Source organism: Vombatus ursinus, unplaced genomic scaffold, assembly GCF_900497805.2.
Source record: "Vombatus ursinus unplaced genomic scaffold, bare-nosed wombat genome assembly UNPS02009062.1, whole genome shotgun sequence".
NCBI classification, from domain to species: domain Eukaryota; kingdom Metazoa; phylum Chordata; class Mammalia; order Diprotodontia; family Vombatidae; genus Vombatus; species Vombatus ursinus.
The window spans coordinates 7249801-7271061 of NW_020948840.1; the positions used below are offsets into that span (position 1 = coordinate 7249801).

General features: G+C 34.0%; 1 protein-coding gene across 2 annotated transcripts in view; it reads left to right on the plus strand.

Moving 5' to 3' along the window:
- Nucleotides 1–17693, plus strand: part of HEATR5B (HEAT repeat containing 5B) — a 133537-nt gene extending 115844 nt beyond the window's left edge. For both annotated transcript variants that reach the window (XM_027850505.1, XM_027850504.1), the window contains 4 exons: nucleotides 3118–3342; nucleotides 6646–6797; nucleotides 12365–12578; nucleotides 17179–17693. In XM_027850505.1, coding sequence (XP_027706306.1) covers nucleotides 3118–3342; nucleotides 6646–6797; nucleotides 12365–12578; nucleotides 17179–17483 — 896 coding nt within the window. In that variant the 3' untranslated portion in view covers nucleotides 17484–17693. The remainder of the gene's footprint in view (nucleotides 1–3117; nucleotides 3343–6645; nucleotides 6798–12364; nucleotides 12579–17178) is intronic.
- Nucleotides 17694–21261: the final 3568 nt, after the last annotated feature.

Consider the following 21261-nt stretch of genomic DNA (forward strand, 5'->3'; position numbering starts at 1 on the left):
GATTTTTAAGTTGATGGTTGGTTAGCACTTAGTAAAGAGAGGAAATCTCAACCATCATGATATAAACCAAATTAACCTCATCTTAAAAAATAGACTTGCTACTATAGATTAATGGAGCAGGGCAATGCCATAGACATAATGCATTTGGATTTCTTCAAAGTATTTGACAAAGTTTCTCATGTTATCTTGTGGGCAAACTGTAAAAGATGAGTTAGCTAAAGTACAGGTAGACATATTTGTGAAGCACCATGCCTAAAGAGTGTTGTTTTATGAACTGATCTAAACCTTAAAAAAAATGGCATGCCACATTGTATGTAGTATGTCACAAGGTTTTTATTAAAGTCTCAGATGAGGTCCTGATTATTTAATTTTTACATAATATGAAACTAGGAGGGATTGATAGTTGAATGGCTTTAGGAATCACGATTAATTATTATCCTGATAAGATACAATGCTCTGTCTTGCCAAACCAATAGAACTAAAAGTCCTACATTTAATTTTTAAAACTAAGTTACATAAGAACTGAAAAAGGAGAAATATTCTGTGGGATTTTAGTTGGTCATAAAATTAGTATGAAGTCCATCAGTCAATAAGCATTTACTATGCACCAGACACTGCTGGAGATACAAAGAAAGGCAAAAATAGTCTTTGATCTCAAAATACTCACATTGTCATAGGGAAGGCAACGTCTAAATAACTAAACACCTAGACTATACATACAGAGTAGATGGAAGATAATCTCAGAAGAGAAGGTATTAATAGGTGGGGGCCCAAGAAAGGCCTCCTGCAGAAGGCAGAATTTAGCTGAGTGTTAAAGGGAACTAGGGAAGCTAAGAAGTGGGAATGAGGAGAGACCATATTTTAGACATAAGGGACAATCAATGCAAAAGCATATGTGTGACAGCAGCAAATTGGTGAGTGTCACTGAATCATAAGCATTTGTGGAGGGGAATAAAGCGTAAGGAGCTAGAAAGGGGCCAGGCTGTGAAGAGCTTTAAATGTCAAAGAGGACCATATATTTGATCCTGAAAATAATAATAGTAGCATTTATATAATACTTTAAGGTTTGCAAAACAGTTTACATATGTTAACTCATTGAGTAATAGGTATTCACTGGAGTTTATTGTATAAGGAGATGACATAGACCTATGGTTTATGGAAGATAAATTGGATGGGGAGAAGCTTGAGTCAGAGAGAACAATCAGAAGGCTATTGCAATAATGCAGACAAGAAGTGGTAAAGGCCTAAGCTGGGGGTGAGGGGGGCAGCTATGTGAATGGAAAGAATGACACATATGTGAGAGATGTTGTGAAGGTAGAAACAACAGTTTGACAATGGTTTGGATATATGGGGTGACAGAAGGCAGTCAAAGATTATGAGTCTGGATGACTGGGAGGGTTGTTGTGCCCTCAGCAGTAATACATTTTATGTTTAAGATACTTGTGAGACATGCAGTTCAAGATGTCTGAAGGGAGAATGGTCATGTAGGACCAGTGATGTTCTGAAACAACTAACTCTTCAAGAAAAGAAGAGTACTTATGATAAACTTTTATGTTTAGTCAGCATAATTACCATTTTCTCTCAGTTTCTTAAGTCTAGACAATCAACAAATCATTAAATCAAGCCCCTATTGGTACCATTTGCTGATTTCTGAGGTATAAATGCTCACACTGAAAATTTAAGTCAGCTTTCACAAGGTAGTATGACCTGTGTTCAGCATATCCTTGTATAAGACTGAAAGTTGAAAAAGACTAGGGCTGGATGTATAGATTTAGGAATCATTTGCATTTAGATGATAATTGAACTCATGGGAGCTGAGGAGATCACCAAGTGAGATACTCTAGGAAGAGATGAGAAGAAGGCCCAGAATAGAGCTGTGGAGAACATCTGAAGTTAGTTGGTAGCACAGTTGCTTTAAAAAAAAAATGCATGAATAGAAGCACAGTTGATGGAACAGCCTCTGTCTTCCCTTCGAACTCAGAAATTGTATGATTCTATTATATCTAGAAATATAATTTGTCCCTTTGTAATTTTGCCCTTGCAGGCCACATCTAGAGTAATAGCTTTCTAGTACACTAATAAATTTTAGAACTCCTAGATGAATATGAAATGAAGGATCTGGAAATTATGTAATATAAGAAACAATTGAAAAAATTAGACAATACACTATCACTAATAGAGAATGTTTTAGAGGGGATTCCTGCTTAGGTGCTGGAATTGTACTAGACTAGATAATCCTCAGGGTCCCATCTAGCTATCCAATTATACCATTCTGTTTTGCTTGGATGAATGAAGACTTTAGAAGGGACCATGCTAATTTCAAGTATTTAAAGGACTGTTACATAGGAGTGGACACATCCTTTGAAGTTCCAGAGAGCCTACCTAAGAAGTTAGCTTTATGAGAACTTTGCCTCAAATTAAGGAAGAACTTTTTAACATATCCAAATGAACCACTTCACAAAATAAAGTTTCCTATCACTGAAAGTGTTAAGTAGAAGATGGGTAATCATACATAAGAGGTATCATAGAAAGGTTTCCTCTATTGTCTGTGTGTTGGGCTAGATATGATTTAATGTTCCTTCAATCTGAAGATTATTTTATTGCTTTCTGTAACTCTTTACTTTTCTGACTTCTCTGAGTTTTGATAAGTTGACATTAGGACACTGAATAATTCACATAGTTGTTTTAAAGTTGTTTAAATCATTGAGGACTGTTCCAATATACATGGTTGCCTTGGTTTTCCTGGTTTTATTTTATCATTCTCATGATGTGAAAGGTCAGGTGCAATTAGGAGCCAGAGATCAAAGAGTATTAAACAGGAAAAATAATGAAAATAATAAAAACTACAGAACAGGGTAAAGTAGAAGAAAAAATACTGATCCTGCTTTCTTTGCTATACAGTGTCACTCTGTTATCTAATACTTTATAACACTCAAAATTATACAATAATAATAATATAGTAAATTTTTAATAAGAACCGAGTAAAAGAAATCATTTTGAAAAATGCCTATCATAGAGTATAGTAAGTGCTTAATAACTGTTTGTTAAATGATTGGTCTATTGGAAAGATAAATTGCAAGGAAGCTTTCATCAGGTCATCCTTCATTTCTGTTTCAGGATGTATGACAATATTACCCACAATTCTGTTTCTGATTGCAAGAATATTGAAAGACACAGCAATAAAGTCTGGAGATAATCAAGTACCCCTCCCAGTCAGTGCAGCTCTACAAGGAATTAAAAACATTGTGACTCTTTCAATGGCCAAGACTGAGGAAACTCAAAAGCAGTGGACTGATCTAATTCGTAGCACTCTTGCATGTATCCTGGAATATTCTCAACCAGGTAATCTAATCAGAATTGTATAATGTGTCTGTCAGGTCCATAAATTTGTTAATTCCTTCATGTAAATAAGTGCGTTTGAGCTTTTGGGGTTATTCTTGTACCTTTCTCTAAGTTATAGATTTTATTGTTTACAATGAAGCAAAGTAGAAGAAAAGTTTTTAATTCTCATGTACCTATCTTTCCCTCAAGTACAGGTTTTATTTCTACTATATATCAAGTAGAGAATAAATGCTTTTAAAAGTGCTAAACAATGTCATAACTTTTACTTTTAAGAGTCCTTAGTTTTAAAAGACCAAAACTAAGTTTATTTGGTGGCTCAAAAAATTAAATCACTTTTATTTATGTTGCTGAATATAATTGAGATAATATAATAGTTTATATTATATATTCCATTCATATTTGATGTGCGTTGTTCAGAAATGTTGATTTTTAACCAAATAAATAATTCAGTAGCTATACTAATTATCCAAAAAAAGGAAATGATTGTCTTCTTCGACTGAGGAACATAGTTGAACAATATTGCTTAAATAATATAAATATTATTTTCTAATATCTGTGATAGAAGAGTGTTAATAATTTATTCTAATTGTTACCTGAGTAATACTCTAAAACAGTAGTATCAAATTCAAATAGAAGAATGCCGCTCTAAAGAGTGCCCACTAAACTGTACATAAGCATTCCGTGAGCCACATGTTGACTTACTTTTAAAATGTAATGTTATCCATATTTGATTATATTTTACTTATTTTGTTAAATATTGCCTAGTTACATCGTAATGGGGTTCAGTTCCCAGTTACATTTTAACCTGGTTCAGGCTGCACTCAGGAGTGTTGCAGGCTGTTTGTTTGATGCTTCTGCTCTAGAAGACTGTCTTAAGACATTGATCTCTAGTAGAAGCTTCCCAGGAGATAGATTCAGATTTTCAAATAGGAAGAAGGACTACTGCTAAGTATGCAAGTAATCATTGATTTGTAGGATAGGTGACAATCCATTATGAAAGTTCTATTTTTCCACTAATTGAAGAAATACTACACTGAGGGTAGAGGGGAAGGCAACCCTCAGATGAAAATAACTCCTAAGAATACAATGTTATTTAATAATCTAAAAAGAAGGGAAATTGACATTTACACAGATAAACATTTGGAGGCATTTTTTGTTTGTTTTTCTTGCTTTCTTTTGTTCTCGTCAATTGAAGTTAGACTTTATTTTTGGGGGGAGAAAGATAATTACTTGATTAATAAGAAAATGAGTCATTTTGGGACATTTAACTGTTAAAGGATTTTAAATGATCTGAATTATGAACAAAATGCTTTCATAATTTTTAACATCATTATAGTAAATTTACTGATGACTAAAACAAAGTTCTTAAAATTATGTACTTAGAGGAAAAATGTGAATATCTGATAAACTTGTTAACACTTAATATTAACAGTAATATGGCTATATTTAAAGTAAATTACAAACAAAATACTAAAGATAAAAATTAAAATTAGTGTTTAGAATTACAATAATACTATCAGTTTAAATTTGCCTCATTGTTCCTACTATAACAGTCTCGGTACCTTTAAAATTTAGTAGATTAACCAAATTTTCATTATTGAGTTGCCTTTTCTTTCCCATTATTTGGACTTACCGTCTCTTTCTATACATCAGTAAATAGTTTGGGCCAATATATGTTTGCTTTTCCCACTATAATGGTTGGAACCTCGTTAGAAGATCTACCATAACAAAACTAGTAGTGTTCTTATTCATTATAAAATGCTAATTATTGTTTGGGGCAGTTGCTGTAGTTTAGCTATACACATAAAAGTAGTTGGCCAATCTGACTGGTGATGTCAATGTAAGGACAAAGTGGAAAGCATGAAGTGATGCCTAGGGAACCACATAAGTTGAGTTGGTATTTTCTTTGCGAAGTAAATTTGCATCATAATTGATTCAATTATTAATTCTATAGTAATTTTACATTAAGTGAAATAATTATATTCTTAGAATTTTTTAATTTGGCATAGATTGAGCAAAAGTGAAAGCTTTGGACTGTTTGTGATCTGAGTTCTTGGACAGAATAACCACATTGATGAGTTCATAAATCATTTGTATATTGGATTCATGAGACCATTTTTATTGAGTGTGTTATTAATGAGCTTATTTTCATTCTGCTGACTAGAATTGACTCATATTCATTTGATCAAATGTTTGAAAGACAGTAACCCAAAAAGCCAGGTTTTAAGAGCCACCTGAAATTTTTTCCAAACTACAGTTTCAATAATATGGTTATAATTAAAGAAATTGTGCCATATTCCTTTTTGGGGGCCTATGGAAATGTGTAGTCTTCTAGTGCAGAGTAAATAAACATGATATTGCTTTTACATGTTTCTGACTTTTGAATTCAACTAGAGTAGTTAGTTACATAAATGTTTTTGTTTCAAGAAGCTTGCATTTAATCTTTAGTAATCTGCAATTTCCAGATGAATTACATAACTTTTCTTTAGTTCTTTTCTCCTCAGTCATGCTCTCTATTCAAATCTTTTTATCTTTTGGGTTCCCATTTTAGTTAGTAGAATTTGTAATTAGTTTTTTTTTGTAATATTGATGAGCTATATAATATATATATAATGTAATAATAATTTTACTTACATCATATTTGTTTGCAATGTCCTTTTTCACAACAACCTTGTCAGATAATTAGTGCAACTATTATTAAGCCTACTTTACAGATGAGGAAATAGAAACTCTTAAGAGGTTGTGACATGCCTGTAATTACACAAGTAAATATCTGAGATGGGATTTAAACCAAGATCCATAGCTGAATTCCAGTGTTCTATTATTCTATTGTCTATCTTTATTATCTATCTATCTCTCATATCATCAAAATAATCACAGTAAAGTACACAGAGATACACAAAAAAAGAAAATGAACAAGGAATATAGCAGGGCTTCTTAATGTAGGTTCCATGAATGTGGTTAGGGAAAAAAATTACACTAACCTTTTGTTGAAATTTAGCATTTCTTTCGATTGTGAATGTAGGAAGCAAACATTATTCTAAGAAGCAGTCCAGCAGATGCTTAAAGATGTCCATGGCACAAAAAAGATGGTATTTGTATGGTATTTGATCTCTTCCAAAGAATCCCCATGTGCTCTCTTGAGTAGCAGGATAGCTGTTCCATTTATGGTTATTTGTATTATTTGTTAGTTTGAGGCACACACTCTTATAATAGATATCTGAGGAAGGATTCATTCACTATTTCAATTCTAAAGTAAATATGGAAGGTCACTACTTTCTTTTTTTTCTCTCCATTTTTCAGATGATTCAATGCCTGTTCCTGATGAAGTGAGCATGCTTACAGCTATTGCACTCTTTCTGTGGTCTGCTAGTACTGAAATAATTGGAGTCCAGTCATTACAGAATGGCTGCGTGAACAGATTTAAAAATGCACTGAATTCTTGTGATCCATGGGTAAGTTATACTAATTTTTTTCATGAAATTCAGTGCTAATTTATCAAGAATGTTTCCAGTAGATATATTTGCAAAATTCAAGAAATCAAACTGAATAATAAGTGATATACAAACTTATAAATGTAATGTAAATATATTAATTTTAGAAAGAAGAAGTAAAAATAAGAAATAGGTTTAAACTTGACTGGATATGGTCCTAGCCAAGATAGTGTGGTGTCAGAGTAAACAGTATAGGGGCAGCAAGATGGCACAGTGAATAGAGCACTGGCCCTGGAGTCAGGAGGACCTGAGTTTCAAATCTGGCCTCAGATATTTGATACTTACTAGCTGAGTGACCCTGGGCAAGTCACTTAACCCCATTGCCTAGCCAAAAAAAAAAAAAAAAGAGTAAACTGTATAACCCAGTTCCTCCAACAACTCTTCCAACAATGTATTTTTCACTGAACCCAGAGAGAGGGTTCTCTGAATTTGGAATCTCTGACACAGCCCCTGCACAAGGCCTGCAGCACTGTCCCTCTAACTCTAAGAGAGGGGATTTTGAAGTCATAAAATGTCTCCTGAGCTGTTGCTTTAAACTAGAAAATGGGATATCAAAGCCAGATCGTGGAAGTAGAACAGGACCAAAGAACTGTTGCTTTAACCTCTGTATCAGGACACCAGATAAGATCCAGGACTATACCAAATGAATCCATTCCTACCAAAAGTACGCAAAGCCTAGCATAGAATATTCCAATCCAGGAAGTAAGTTGAAAAATTAGTATATCTTAAAAGCTTTTATGATGCCAAAGTTGCTTAAAACACAAACCCAGAAGAGAAGAATAATTCCAAAATACATTTAAGCAAAGCCTCCAGAAAAACTCCAACTTGGTCACAAATCAGTTAGAATTCCTAGAAGAAATGAAGCAAAAAAAATAATAAAATTTTAAAGCATAAGAAATGGTGTTATAAATGAAATGATAGTGCTAAAGGAAAGAATTGGAAAGAAAGTGATAGTTTTGGAGTACAAACTTAGAAAGTGAATTTTAACAAGAGTAACAAAAGTAACAGGTTCCCGGAAAATTAAAGAATCACTCAGAAAGTAATGATTCTACAAGACAGCAAAAAATATTAAAACAAAGAAAAAAATAGAAATTTTAAGAAATGTAAGGTATCTCGTATCAAAAACAACTTAATTAGAAAACAGATCAAGAAGAGGCCATTTAAGACTCATTGAACTATAGGAAAACTTTGAACAAAAAAAGTCTGAATATGATATTTCAAGAAATTGTGAAAGAAAACTCCTCAGACATATTAGAACAAGAGGGCAAAATGAAAATAGAAATAAGCCACCACTCACCTCTTGAGAGAAACCTCCAAAAGAAAACTCTCAGGAACATAATTGCCCAAATTCAGATCTTTCATATCAAAGAAAAAATATTGTAAGCAGCCAGAAAAAAAAAAGAGCTCAAATACCAAGCAATCAGTCAGAATCACACAAGACTTAGCATCTACCATATCAAGCAGTAGAGAGCATGGAATGGGATATTTCAGAAAGCAAAATATAAAGGCATATAATCAAGAACAACTTACCTAGCAAAACTGAATATAATCCTGTTAAGAGGAAAATGGATTTTCAGTAAAATGGAGTACTTCCAAGCATTCCTAATGAAAAGACTAGAGTTGAATAGGAATTTTGAAATACAAAAATGGAAATAGAAAGAAACATAAAAAGGTAAATACAAGTAAATAATTATAAAAGTTTAACAGGATAAACACCTCACATCTTCCTCTGCCTTGCAACTCCAAACCATGTTCTTCCTTACTATGACCCCTAATCCCTTGAACTTTCACTTCTTTCCCATGCCATCACCTCTATTGCCCTAGCTATGTTATCTTCTCTTCCCCATCTTGACCCCTGGTGAACCAGTTCAACTCTACTATTCTCTAGAGTCTCTTGCCCCTTTGTTCTGAAGAAGATTTTGCTCTCACAAATTCCAGCCTTTGATTACTTCCAATGTCTATTGCCTTCATTCCTCCTCATGTGTTTGAACAAAACTGGAGAACATCATGAAACCAAGCTGATTGGGTCCACTATGAATTTATGTTACATAATCTCAACAGCAAGAAAATCTTTTTACATGCCCCTAATCAAATCACTATCCCACTCAGCACAGTAGCTTTTCCAAACCTTTTCATCCTTTCTCAAGAATCCCACAGCACACCTTCCTTCTATGTTCTCAGCTAAAAACCTTGCCTCATATTTTCCTGAAAAAAAAAATTAATCTGAAAGTAATTTTTTTAAAAATTGTGACCATTGGAAGAGAGCTCCCTCTTTTCCATGACTCATCTCACAACACCCAGATATTTTCTGCCACTCTCTGGTACCCGTTTCACATGAATTGGCTTTTCTAGATAAAACAAGCCCCTCTATATACGTAAGTGATCTCATTTCATTTGTTTTCTCTAGCATATTTTCCTCCTCTGTCATTCCTATTCCCTCACTAATGTTTAATCATTCCCTGTCTACTGTCTACTTCCACAGTGCCTACAAACATGCCCATGTCTCTCCTACCACATCCGTAAAAAAAACTTTTCACTGAACTGATATAGAATGAAGTGAATAATACAAAGAAAACAGTTTATTCTATGGTGATATTATAAAGAAAAAATAACTTTAAGACATTTGTGGACTCTGATCGAGGCAAAGACCAACCACATCTTCAGAGAACCCATGACAAAGCATGTGACCTCACTTCTCACAGAGAGGTGATAGTGTCAAAATGTGAAAGGAGGCCACTGTGTGGACTTGTATTGCTTGATTATGTTTATTTACTACAAAGGACTTTTTCTGTTTTCTGTTTGGGGGCAGGAATATGGGGACAGAAGGGGACTAGCAGTAGTGAGACCAGCAAAAAGAAAACAAAAAGCAGGCCATTGAAACATTTTAAAAAGTACACAGAGGAGAACAGAAAGAAGTTCAGGGAAAAGCACAGACAAGCAGGACAGTTCTGAAAGTAACATGTTGCATTTATTATATACTTTTAAGAAAAAGCAAGTAGTGTCATAGTTTCATATATAACCCCCTTTTTGTTATATTCTTTGTATATGGAAAATGATCTTTTTTGATCTGAGTTCAGAATTAAAAGTTGTTTGCAAATCTTAAAGCAGCTGTAAGTAGAGTGCTGGGCCTGGAGTCAGGAAGACCTGAGTTCAAATGCAAGTTTCAGGTACTTGCTAGCTGTGTGACCCTGGGCTAGTCCCTTAACCTTTGTCTGCCTTAGTTTCCTCAATGATTAAATAGGGATAATAATAGTACCCACCTGTCTAGGTAGTTGTGAGAATCAAATCAGATAATATTTGTAAAACTTTTGTAAACTTTCAAGCACTATATAAATGCTTGTGTTATTCAGTTGTGTCCAACTCTTTGTGACCCCATTTGGGATTTTTTTGGCAAAGGTACTTGAGTACTCACTTGACAAATGAGGAAACTGAGGCAAACAAGGTTAAGTGACTTGCCCAGGATCATACAGGTAGTAAGTTTCTGTGGCCAGTTTGAACTCAGATCTTCCAGACTCCAGGCCTGGCACTCTACCCATTGAGGTGCTGATATAAATGCTAGCTTTTTTTTTTTAAATTGTGTTGCCTCCAGTACATATTTATTTTATGAGTTCTTATTTGGTCGTGTCCAGCTGTTCTTTCTAGTATGACAGAATGTGAATAGAAGGGAGGCAGCGTGGTACAGAGAAAAGAACACTGGTTCTAGAGTAAGAGGACCTGGATTCAAATCCTCCCTCTGATCTATCCTGTCTTTGTGACCTTTGGCAAATCTTTTAACCTCCTCGGGCCTTGGTTTCCTCATTTGTAAAATGAGGGGGTTGAACTAGAAAAATAGTTTTTTTAGGTCCTTTCCAGCTCTTAGATTTATGATTCTATGAGTTTAAGAATGAATCCTTCGTACATTTCTAAGGAGTCATCCTGCCTTTTCTTGAAGACCTCTAGTGAAAGGAAGCCCAGCACTTTACATGGCAGCCCATTTGACTTCTGGATTGCTCTTACTTTCTCCTAAGCCTTTTCTTTAGGCTAACCATTTCCAGTTGCTTCAGTTGACTCTCATAAGAAGGTCAAACTTAAGACCTTAATCCTGATTGCCATCTTCTGAATGCCATTCAGTTCATTGGTATCATTAAAATGTGGAGAATATAACTGAATACAGTGCTGAAAATGTGGGCTGACAAGGGCAGAGTAGAGCAAGACTTTGCAGGTCCTGGACCAGACCTGGACCTATTAGTACCACCTTAATTCCATTAGCTTGTTTGGCTGCCATATTACACTGTTTACTCTTATTGAGCAAGTATTCCACTAAAAACCCTCAGATCTTTTTTCATTTGATCTGCTCTCTAAATATATCTTCCTCAAATGTCCATTCTATCATTTAGAGGTATAATTATCACACTTTGCTTTTAACTTGTGATTTCTCCTTTTCACTTACTAATTTTTTCATGATTTGGGGGAGTTGTTTTATTGAGAAGGTTTCTTTCCCTTTACTCCTTTTCTTTATTTTTCTTTTATTTTGTTTGGTACATTTGCTATCTTCCTTGCCTTACAGAAATAGAGTGGTGTAATGGATAGAGTGCTGGACTTGAAGTCAGGGAAACCTGGGTTCAAATTCATCCTCAAGCACTTATTAGTTGTATGATTCTGAGAAAGTCACTTAACTTGTCTCAATCCCATTTTTCTGCTAATTTTACAGATTAAGAAACTGGGATTGATTTCATAGGGGTATTAATCTCTCTCTCTCTCTCTCTCTCTCTCTCTCTCTCTCTCCCTCTCCCTCCCCCCCCCCCCCCCCCCCCCCCCCCCCCCCCCACCGTGTGTGCATGTGTGTGTTATACAAAATACTTTGCAATTCTTAAAGCCTTATCTAATGATCCAGGGGAAAATGGTTGCTTCCTTCTCCGAATTTTATCAGAACACTCTTGGCTAGATGTCTCATTTTTCTCTATCATATTTTATACCATATTGTAATTTGTGTACTTGTCATATCTACCTGGGACTGTTATCATCTTTTCACCACTGTCATCTAGGACAGTGCCTTATATGTTGTCAGTGCTTAATAATTTTTTTAATTGAAATGAGAGCCTTCTGTTAGTCTTTTAAAAACACAACAGCATCTCAGTACATGACTTTATTTTTCAAATAGTTTTTTCAGTTTTGTATTTTTCTGACCAAACTTTCAGGATATTGTACTTTGAGTCATTTATACTTTTAAAATTTCTTTTCCTTATTGAACTTTAAGTAATTTCCCCATTTGATTCTCAGTGACCTGTTTTCCTTTATCCATCATTTGAAAATAGAAAAATCTCTAGAGTTTCATATGTATGTGTGTATCTAGTTAGATTAATAAGTAGACAGACAGATCCAAATTGTGTATGTGTGTATTTCCAAATGATAGTTTATTTTGAGTTTCTATTTTCTCTGCAATATTACTTCATTTCTTTTTAATATTCAAAAAAGGTCCGATATGTTTATGTTGTAAGCATAGGAACTGGCACTCTTCTCAATTGATAAATTATGTTTATTTTCTATAGGTTCAAGCTAAGTGTTACCAGCTTCTTCTTTCAGTTTTCCAGCATTCCAATCGTGCCCTTTCAACTCCCTACATCCATTCATTAGCTCCAATAATGGTTGAAAAATTGAAAGCTGTTGAAAGGAGCCGGCCAACCAGTAGTACAGAGCTTTTAGCTGTTCAAGAAGGAATCAAAGTTCTTGAAACATTGGTTGCCCTTGGTGAAGAGCAGAACAGTAAGTATTTTGTTTTCTTGTTTAAAACAAACTGAAAAGCTTTTCAAGTCTAAAAGAGAACGTTTCTTCTTAATAAGACATAGGAAATTGGGATATTAAGATTCATAGAATAATTTTTGATAGGTAAAGGCTTAGTATGAAAATTGGTGTTGACTTATGTGTGGTTTTGAGTTGGAAATTAAAAGTGGATTAGTATTGAATGGTAACTGAGCACTGCTTTTATTTTATTTTTTAAATTAATTTATTTATCTTTAGTTTTCAACATTCACTTCCACAAGATTTTGAGTTCCAAATTTTCTCCCCATCTCTCCCCTCCCCCAACCCCAAGATGGCATGCATCCTGAATACTCCTCCCAATCTGCCTTCCCTTTTATCAACACCCCCTCCCCCATCCTTCTCTTATCTCCTTCCCCTTCTATTTTCCTGTAAGGCAGGATTGATTTCTGTATCTATTGCCTTTATATCTTATTTCCCAGTTGCATGTAAAAACAATTTTTAGCATTCGTTTTTAAAACTTTGAGTTCCGAATTCTCTTCCCTCCCTCCCTATCCATCCTTATTGAGAAGGCAAGTAATTCAATATAGGTTATACATGTGTAGTCATGCAAAACACTTCCATAATAGTCACTGAGCACTGCTTTTAGAGGTATAGATGATAGGCTAGGTGAAAGTCTATACTGATCCTAATTAGAATTTTAAAACATAATATTCTGGTTTTCTTGATAGCGCATTACAACTTGACTAGTAAATATAATCAAATGAGTATTGGAATTGAATCAAATTACTAAAAAGCATCACAAGTTTGCATTAAAAAAGCATCAAAATTGACTGCAATTTTAATCACTGAAAAACAACTATACATCTACTTAATCAGAGTGTACAAACAAGCAGTTCAAAACTTTGGAGAGATTGGGTGGTATAGTGGATAGAAAACTGAACTTGGGTTTTGAAGTTTTAACTTTTTTAGAGTGTGATACTGGAAAAATCATCACCCCCTCAATTCCCTTCTGTCTAAAATGAGGGAGTTGGACTACATGTCTACAAATATTCCTTCTATCTATAATATTCAGTGATTCTTTGATTATGACTCCAAACTTCCTATTTCTGTATTGATTCTGTTACCTGATAATGTTGCAGCTCTCTCTCTTTTGAATATATGTAAATAAAATTAGACAGGGAATTGGGATAATTAGAATTCCTAGGTGTTTTCTGGCTAGGAAGCATGGTGTGTTAGTTTTACTAATACATAGCCACAAGGGCTTCTACTTTCCCTTCTGTAAAATGGAGGTCATATCTTTCCTCTTAGAGGTATTGTGAGGATAAAGTGAACTAGTAGTGATAATAATAACTCACATTTATTGTAATATGTTAAGTTGTACAAAGATAAAGCACTTTGAGAAAATTGTTCTATAACATTATTGTTATTATGGATTCAAAAGAGGACTATTTTTATACTTCAGATTTTAAGTAATAAGGGTTCAGACTGAAATAGTGGTGGAAATACAAAGGAAGAGACAAATTCAAGAGATATTTTGAAAGAAAGATCAATAGCAAATTTCTGGGGAAAAAAAAAGTATCTGAAGTAGGATTTAACTTAGTTATCCTTGACTCTTAAGTCCTGTGCCCTATCCACTGCACCACCTGGCTTCCCAGAGTTTTCTAGATGTTTACAACATGGATCTTTAGAAGTAAATAGAATATTTTTGCTTGGAATTGAATTCAAGTGCTCTGGCCTGTAATTTGTATTTTCTACCTTTTCCTCTTTTTTTAAAATAGGATTATTTTTCCTTCTTCACTCTTATAACACTTTCTCTTTGTGAACTTTCAGAAATCACTGACTGTTTACCAATTATATTCACTGGTTTTTTCAGGTCTGGTGATGTGAACTTACTAAAGGCAACTAGGTATTCTTTTACTATCTCCCTATTTCATACTGGGGAATTTCATATTTCTATTTGGCATTTTTGTTCTGCTTTTTGCAGTCCAAATGTCAGGGGAGAAAGCAAGAAGAATTGAACAGCCCTGCCTTCTCTCTGCTATTGCCGTCATCATCCCTCCCACTCCCCCAAGTCATCAATCCTCCTCTGCTTTGATTCTTTCCTTTCCTGCCTTTACAGCAAAAAGGAAAATCTTTTTTGTTGTCCACAGCCTTCCTTAACAGTCTCAGTTCATGCTGAGTTTTAGCGCCCCTGATATTCTTATGTAACTTGTATAACAAGCTTCACTTTGGTTTTGATCCTCTATTACCTCTTCTTGCTTCCACATCCTGTATGCATCTCTTAAAATTCTAAATTGCTCAGTGATTTCTCTGTTGCTGAGAAATCAGTTAGCATTCAATTTCTTTCCAAGTGAAATTTAATTAATAAGAGATAAAAAGTTGCCAGAGGAATCACAGTTTTAACTTTGGCTGACAATAACAATTTATAAGTTTAAATATTATACTATGTCAGTATCATATATTCACCAGGTAGCCATTCAGTAAATATTTTTAATTGAAATTTTCACCAAGACTGACAAGATAGGTGCATTGTAATACCTTTAATTAGTACCCCTTTGCTTTTTCTTAATTAGGGCAAAAAGACTGGCCATATGATGTGCCAACTTAATGGATGAATTTTATTCACAAGTATGAGTTAGTATCAGTCATAAAAAACTGTAACAGCTGAGAAAGTATATATTATAATCGTGAAATTACCATAAACTATACTTTATTTATGTACTAGCACCATGTTTTTGTTATAATCTAAAAGAGTAACCTTTCAGCCCTTGTATTTCATTTTAGCCATGCACTTTTTCCCTTACAAATTAAAATGTTAAATATTCTTTTAAATCTAATAGCAATCATTTTTATAGACTGGAAGCACACATTTTCTCACCTTATAAAATCCAGTTTCCCAGGCTAGAAACCTTTGAATTATTTTTGACTCTTCTCTATCTAGCCAATCACTTATTTATCAAGTCCTGTTATAACTAACTTCTTTCCTTTTATACTTCTATGGGAGTCATCCTTTTCATTCTGAGACTACTGTAGGCCAGACCTTCATCATTTCACTCTTGTATTATTGCACTGATCTCCAAGTTGTTCTCTGTGACTCCACATGTTTACATTCAAGTTGAATCTACCTACCACTTCCAGACTGACCTTTCTAAAAAACAGTTTTAGAGGAGCAGCTAGATGGTGCAGTGGATAGAGCACTGGCCCTGGATTCAGAAAGACCTGAGTTCAAATCCGGCCTCAGACACTTGACACTTACTAGCTGTGTGACCCTGGGCAAGTCACTTCAACCCATTGCCTTGCCAAAAAACAGGAGAAAAAAAACTGTTTTAGAAGACAGGGAAAGAAATGGTAGCATGTGGTATATGAACTTAATGGTGAATTCATTTGGGGTAAAAACATGGTGATACAGGCCCTTTCCATTGAAAATGTCAGTAGTGGTCTTATGATTAATCACTTTAAACGTTTTGATTGCCTTCTCTATCATCATCAACCAGTTGGAAATTCTCACCTTAATCCACCCCCAATACTCCCAAAAGAAAAAAATTAAAGCTGAAAAAAATGTATCATCAATAATAAATACCAACTCTGCACCTTGTACATGGTTCTTTATTATGTGGTGATCAGTAAAAGAAAAGGCAATTTTCTGCTTTCATAAATTTTTTATTTGAAGATAGCTGTACTCATATGGACATAAAGTAAAGTACTGATTACTCCATGAAATTCTTTTCAGAAATATAATATTTCACATGTCATTAAGAAAAGAAACAAATCAATTCAAGTTATACATAGTGTTTTAATTTAGAAGTCTTTTTTCTATTACTGTGGATTTGGGGGAAAAGAAAAGGGAGTGGGGTGCATGAAAAGAAGTTTTTAAAAAAAGAATAAAGAGAAAGCAACTTGTTGTTTAGTCATTTCAGTCATGTCCAACTCTTCATGACTCCATTTGGGGTTTTCTTGGCAAAGGTACTGGAGTGGTTAGTTTGCTATTTCCTTCATTTTACAGATGAGGAACTGAGGCAAAAAGGGTAAGTGACTTGACCAGGATCACAAAACAACTTGTAATTTTAGACATGTTATAGTTGGGATTTTTACATATGATTCATAGTACTATGTCATGAAATACCTAATCAGTTGGCCATTATAAACTATTGACTTCTTATAAAGGACATCTTGGGAAATGAATGATGTTTCATAAATTTTTCTTCACTCAAAATCCAGTAACTGTAAAAATGATTGTCTTAATGTGGATTAACTGATTTCTTTTTATTAATAAAACTTTTGTACCAAGTAACACATTTATCATAAAGAAACCACTAGTATGGTCTCTATTTGTAAAGCTTTGAACTCTGTAGTTCAACAAATCACATCTCTCACAAGTATGGTAGTGATATTTAATCAGTTTTTGATAAAAGTTTCCAAGAACTAAAAGAACTTAGGTATAAGTTGGATCTTATCTAGTTGCTTGAATTTGGTTACAATTTAGACTACCTGTTGCCTCATTTACCTATTCTTTGTTTTAGTAATCTATACTCACTATAAAAGCTCAAAATTTGGTCAGATTGTAATATTTTGGTAATTTATCATTTAATGCTTTGTTTTTCAGGAGTCCAGTTACTTGCCCTTTTAGTTCCAACCTTGATTTCATATCTGCTGGATGAAAATGCTTTTGATTCAGCACTTACGGCATCCAAAGATCTTCATGAGTTTGCACTCCAGAATCTAATGCACATTGGGCCTCTCTATCCACATGCTTTTAAGACTGTAATGGGAGCTGCTCCTGAGTTGAAAACACGCCTGGAAACTGCAGTTCGAGCAAGCCAAGCCAGCAAAGCAAAAGCAGCTGCGAGGCAACCAGCACCTACCATACATTCCGCCCCAACAATTAAACTCAAAACAAGCTTTTTTTGAATTTACTGTTCCATTCCTTTTTATTTACATTGGCAACAAACACCAAATTAGTCATTGGTTCTGCATCATTCCAGTCTTTATGTTTATTTGATTTGTATATTGGTGTTAGTGTTATGAAATAGGATAACTGAAATAATTCCACAGGTTGATGTTGATTTTAGCAAATTTATTTTTATCATGTATGTGAATTAATTTACTTTTTTTTTTTTTTTTTTTTGGCTAGGCAATGGGGTTAAGTGACTTGCCAAGGGTCACACAGTTAGTAAGTGTTAATGTGTCTGAGGCTGGATTCGAACTCAGGTCCTCCTGAATCCAGGGCCAGTGCTCTGTCCACTGCACCACCTAGCTGCCCCTAATTTCCTTTTTGTAAGATGTTTCTTTTGCTTTTAGTTTGCTGTACAACACTTAGTTTTGCAAATTTAAATTCTGTCCTTTAAAAAGCGACTCAGATAGATCATGCATCAACTTATTGATATGATGATGAAAAGTTAAAATAGCATTTATCACAGAAGAATGTAGTTGCAGAAATGAGAAATCAAAATGATGCACAAAGACTTGAATCTAATTTATTTCCTGCTATGTATAATAGAATGAAATAGATATAATATTTTCTCAGAATATAATACACAATGAAATGTCCTTACCTTTCTAACAGGTCTTTCTTTACTTTCAGATTTAAATAATTAAATTATTCTTGACCATATATTGTTGTTAAAAATAATTTAAGGAATAAAACTCTTATTTAAAGGTACATGAAAATGTATCACATATGGTGTGATCTACTTTTTAATGGTCAAAAAATTTGATCTAAGAAAAATTTTCCAGATACAGCTCTGAGGTTTACTTATGATATTCTAGCTGTCCCCATCTCTTGTTTAGTATTATCATTACCTTTATGATAAAAATGTCAAGATGAGTCTCTATTTATATCATAGTAACTATTAGCAAATAGAATTTCCAAACTGTTCTTTACTATACAGAAAATTATGCAAAAAAAAAGCTGACTCCAATTTCTTTATGAGGCAGAAACTATCTCCTAAATAAAATGATTCTTTTCCTTACTATCTAATATCTTATGCCTGCTGCCTCTTTTTTCTATTCATTTGCTTGTAGTTCCTCTCTCATTTGCCTTCAATTCCATTCATGTATTCGTTCACCCAAATTTCCCATGAAATAACCCATACATTTTCACCTGTGTATTCACTCTCTTCCAATCACTTCCTACTTTGTTTTGCCTATCTTTGTTCTCACCAAAAGATATTCTTCTTCCTCTACTAGTCACTGGGCAGGTTCTTTGTGTTTATTTCTGTTTTGTGTATTCTCTTCTGTTCCCACCCACCTCAGACTTATTGCTTCATTCTTTCATCCTAAGGTGTGGTGGCCAAAGTTGTAGAAGTAGTAGTACCACCCATGGCATCTCTTTAATTTTCCCCACACCCTTTTGAGTCACTATCATAACAACTTTAGCCTCTTTGGTTATGTTTGTATGGAGATATATCAACCCTGGCTCATTTTTCAAAGAGAGAAGCAGTTAATTGAAATCAGATATAGTCCTGTGTAGTAAGTAATATCATATTTAATCAAATAATATATACATTAAAGAAGGAAAATGTCATTTCCTTGTTTATTTCTTACTGTGTGCTTTCTGTTACTATATCTTATCCAATTGTTTTTAATATTTTAAACAGTGAGGTTTCTACTACTTACTAAATTCTTGGCTGTCAATATTGTAAACTTAATTTGTATTCTCTTAATTTCATCATTTCACTCTGCTTCATAATTAATCATCATATTCACAAAATAGCATTAAGCCTTTTACAGACCTATTGATATTTATATGTACCTTTTTTCTGATAATCTCTGTACATATAATTAAATATTACATGTGTTGTAAATTATTCCTCTAATATGGTAGCATGAAATATATTAAACATGAAATTGTGGATTCAATAACTAAAGTATTATGATTTCATTGTGTATTTAATGCCATGCTTTTTGCGTTCACATTTACTTTAATGTATTTCATCCTCTTCTGTATTTTTAAATTGTGGATCAAATCAAGACTGTAGCATACCTATAAATAAACTTCTAGCTTTTATATTTTTCCATCAATGGCCATTCCAAGCCATTTCCATTGTCATACTTAGAAGACACATTTAATTACAACAGACCCATGTACTAGTTGTTTGTATTATCTGAAATTGTTCTTTGTGGAGTTAATAAAATTTCACCTGCATGAATGAGAATTTCGCTGCTTGGTCAAAAGTTAGTAATGTCACTTAAATCAATTTGATACTGTCACACCTTGAAGTATATACACTTTTAAGGATTCTAAGACATAGAGGTGAGGAGGAACACATTTCCAGGCATGCATGCTAGCTTTTGCAAAAGCATGTATGCAAGATGTAATTTCAAGTTAGCAAAATATCAAGTAGTTGAGTTTGACTGGAACTTAGAGAATACAAAGGGGAGCAATGTGAAATGTCTCAATTAGTAGGCTGGAGCAAAACTGTAGGGCTTTAAATACCTGTCTATGGAATTTCTATTTTACCACAGGAGAAATTGGGAGCCACCAAAAGAGTTTTGAACAGCTAAATGATATGGTTAGATTGGTCCCCTAATGTTAATGGGGAATCTACATAGGAAACTTGCAGTGATATAAACAAAAGGAGAGAAGGGATTGAACACAAGGGATGCTGTGTAGATAGAGTAGTTGAGACTTGATTGGATATGGAGGGTTGAGGAGAATGAAGAGTCAATGATGACTCCAAAATGCAAAACCTGGAGCCACCATATTGGACTCAGCATAAAGCCCTGGTTCTGCTGCTGGAGAAAGTGGAAACATCACTGAAGAAACCAAGATGATGAAAGCAGCTGGATTAAACCAAGTCTATTCAAGAGACAACATAGTTTTGCAGAAATTTGAGTCTCAAAGTATATATGAATGAAAAATAGCAAAATTGTGGAGAAATATTGAACTTCATCACTTGTCAAAATTCTAAAAAAGCTCCTGAGGGACTATTAATTATCTCTTGACCCATACACCCACTTTCCTATCTTTACAAAATTTGTAACAGGCAGAGAACACAACTCTAAAACAGTCCCCTAGTAATCCTGACACCCCCCCCCTCAAGATAGTTAATAAACTTTGTGATAAATAATGGTTGAGGTAAATAGAATTTAATTCAATAAGAATTTATTAAAGTTGTACAAGATGTTCATAAGAATACACATACATTGAAGTTATCAGGACATGCTTTCACAAGTGACACTCAGGAGTAAATAGCATGTTTGCAGTTTTGTAATTGACTGTAAAAATGCAAGGTCCCACTGTTATTTGTTGGAGATGACATATATACATATAAATACATACAACAAATACAAGTTAATTTTTAAGAAAAAGCACTAGCTTCTAGGGAGATCAGGAAAGGGCTCCTCTAGGAAGTAGGATGAGTTGAGCTTTGAAATAAATTAGGGATTCTAAAATGCAGAAGTGAGAAGAGAGTATATTCCAGGCATGGGGGCAGGATATGAAATGTGCATGAGAAATGGCAAGAAAGCTAATTTGGCTGAATCATAAGAGTATATCAAAGGGAGAAATATATCAAAAATAAAGGTAGGTTAAAGTTAGATTGTAAAAGGCTTTAAATGCAAAAGTTTAGATTTAATCTTAGAGGTATGACAGAGTCACTACAATTTATTGAGAAGGGGAGTGACATGGTCAGACATGCTTTAAAATGATCATTTTGTTCTCTGTGTGGACTATTGGAGAGGAGAG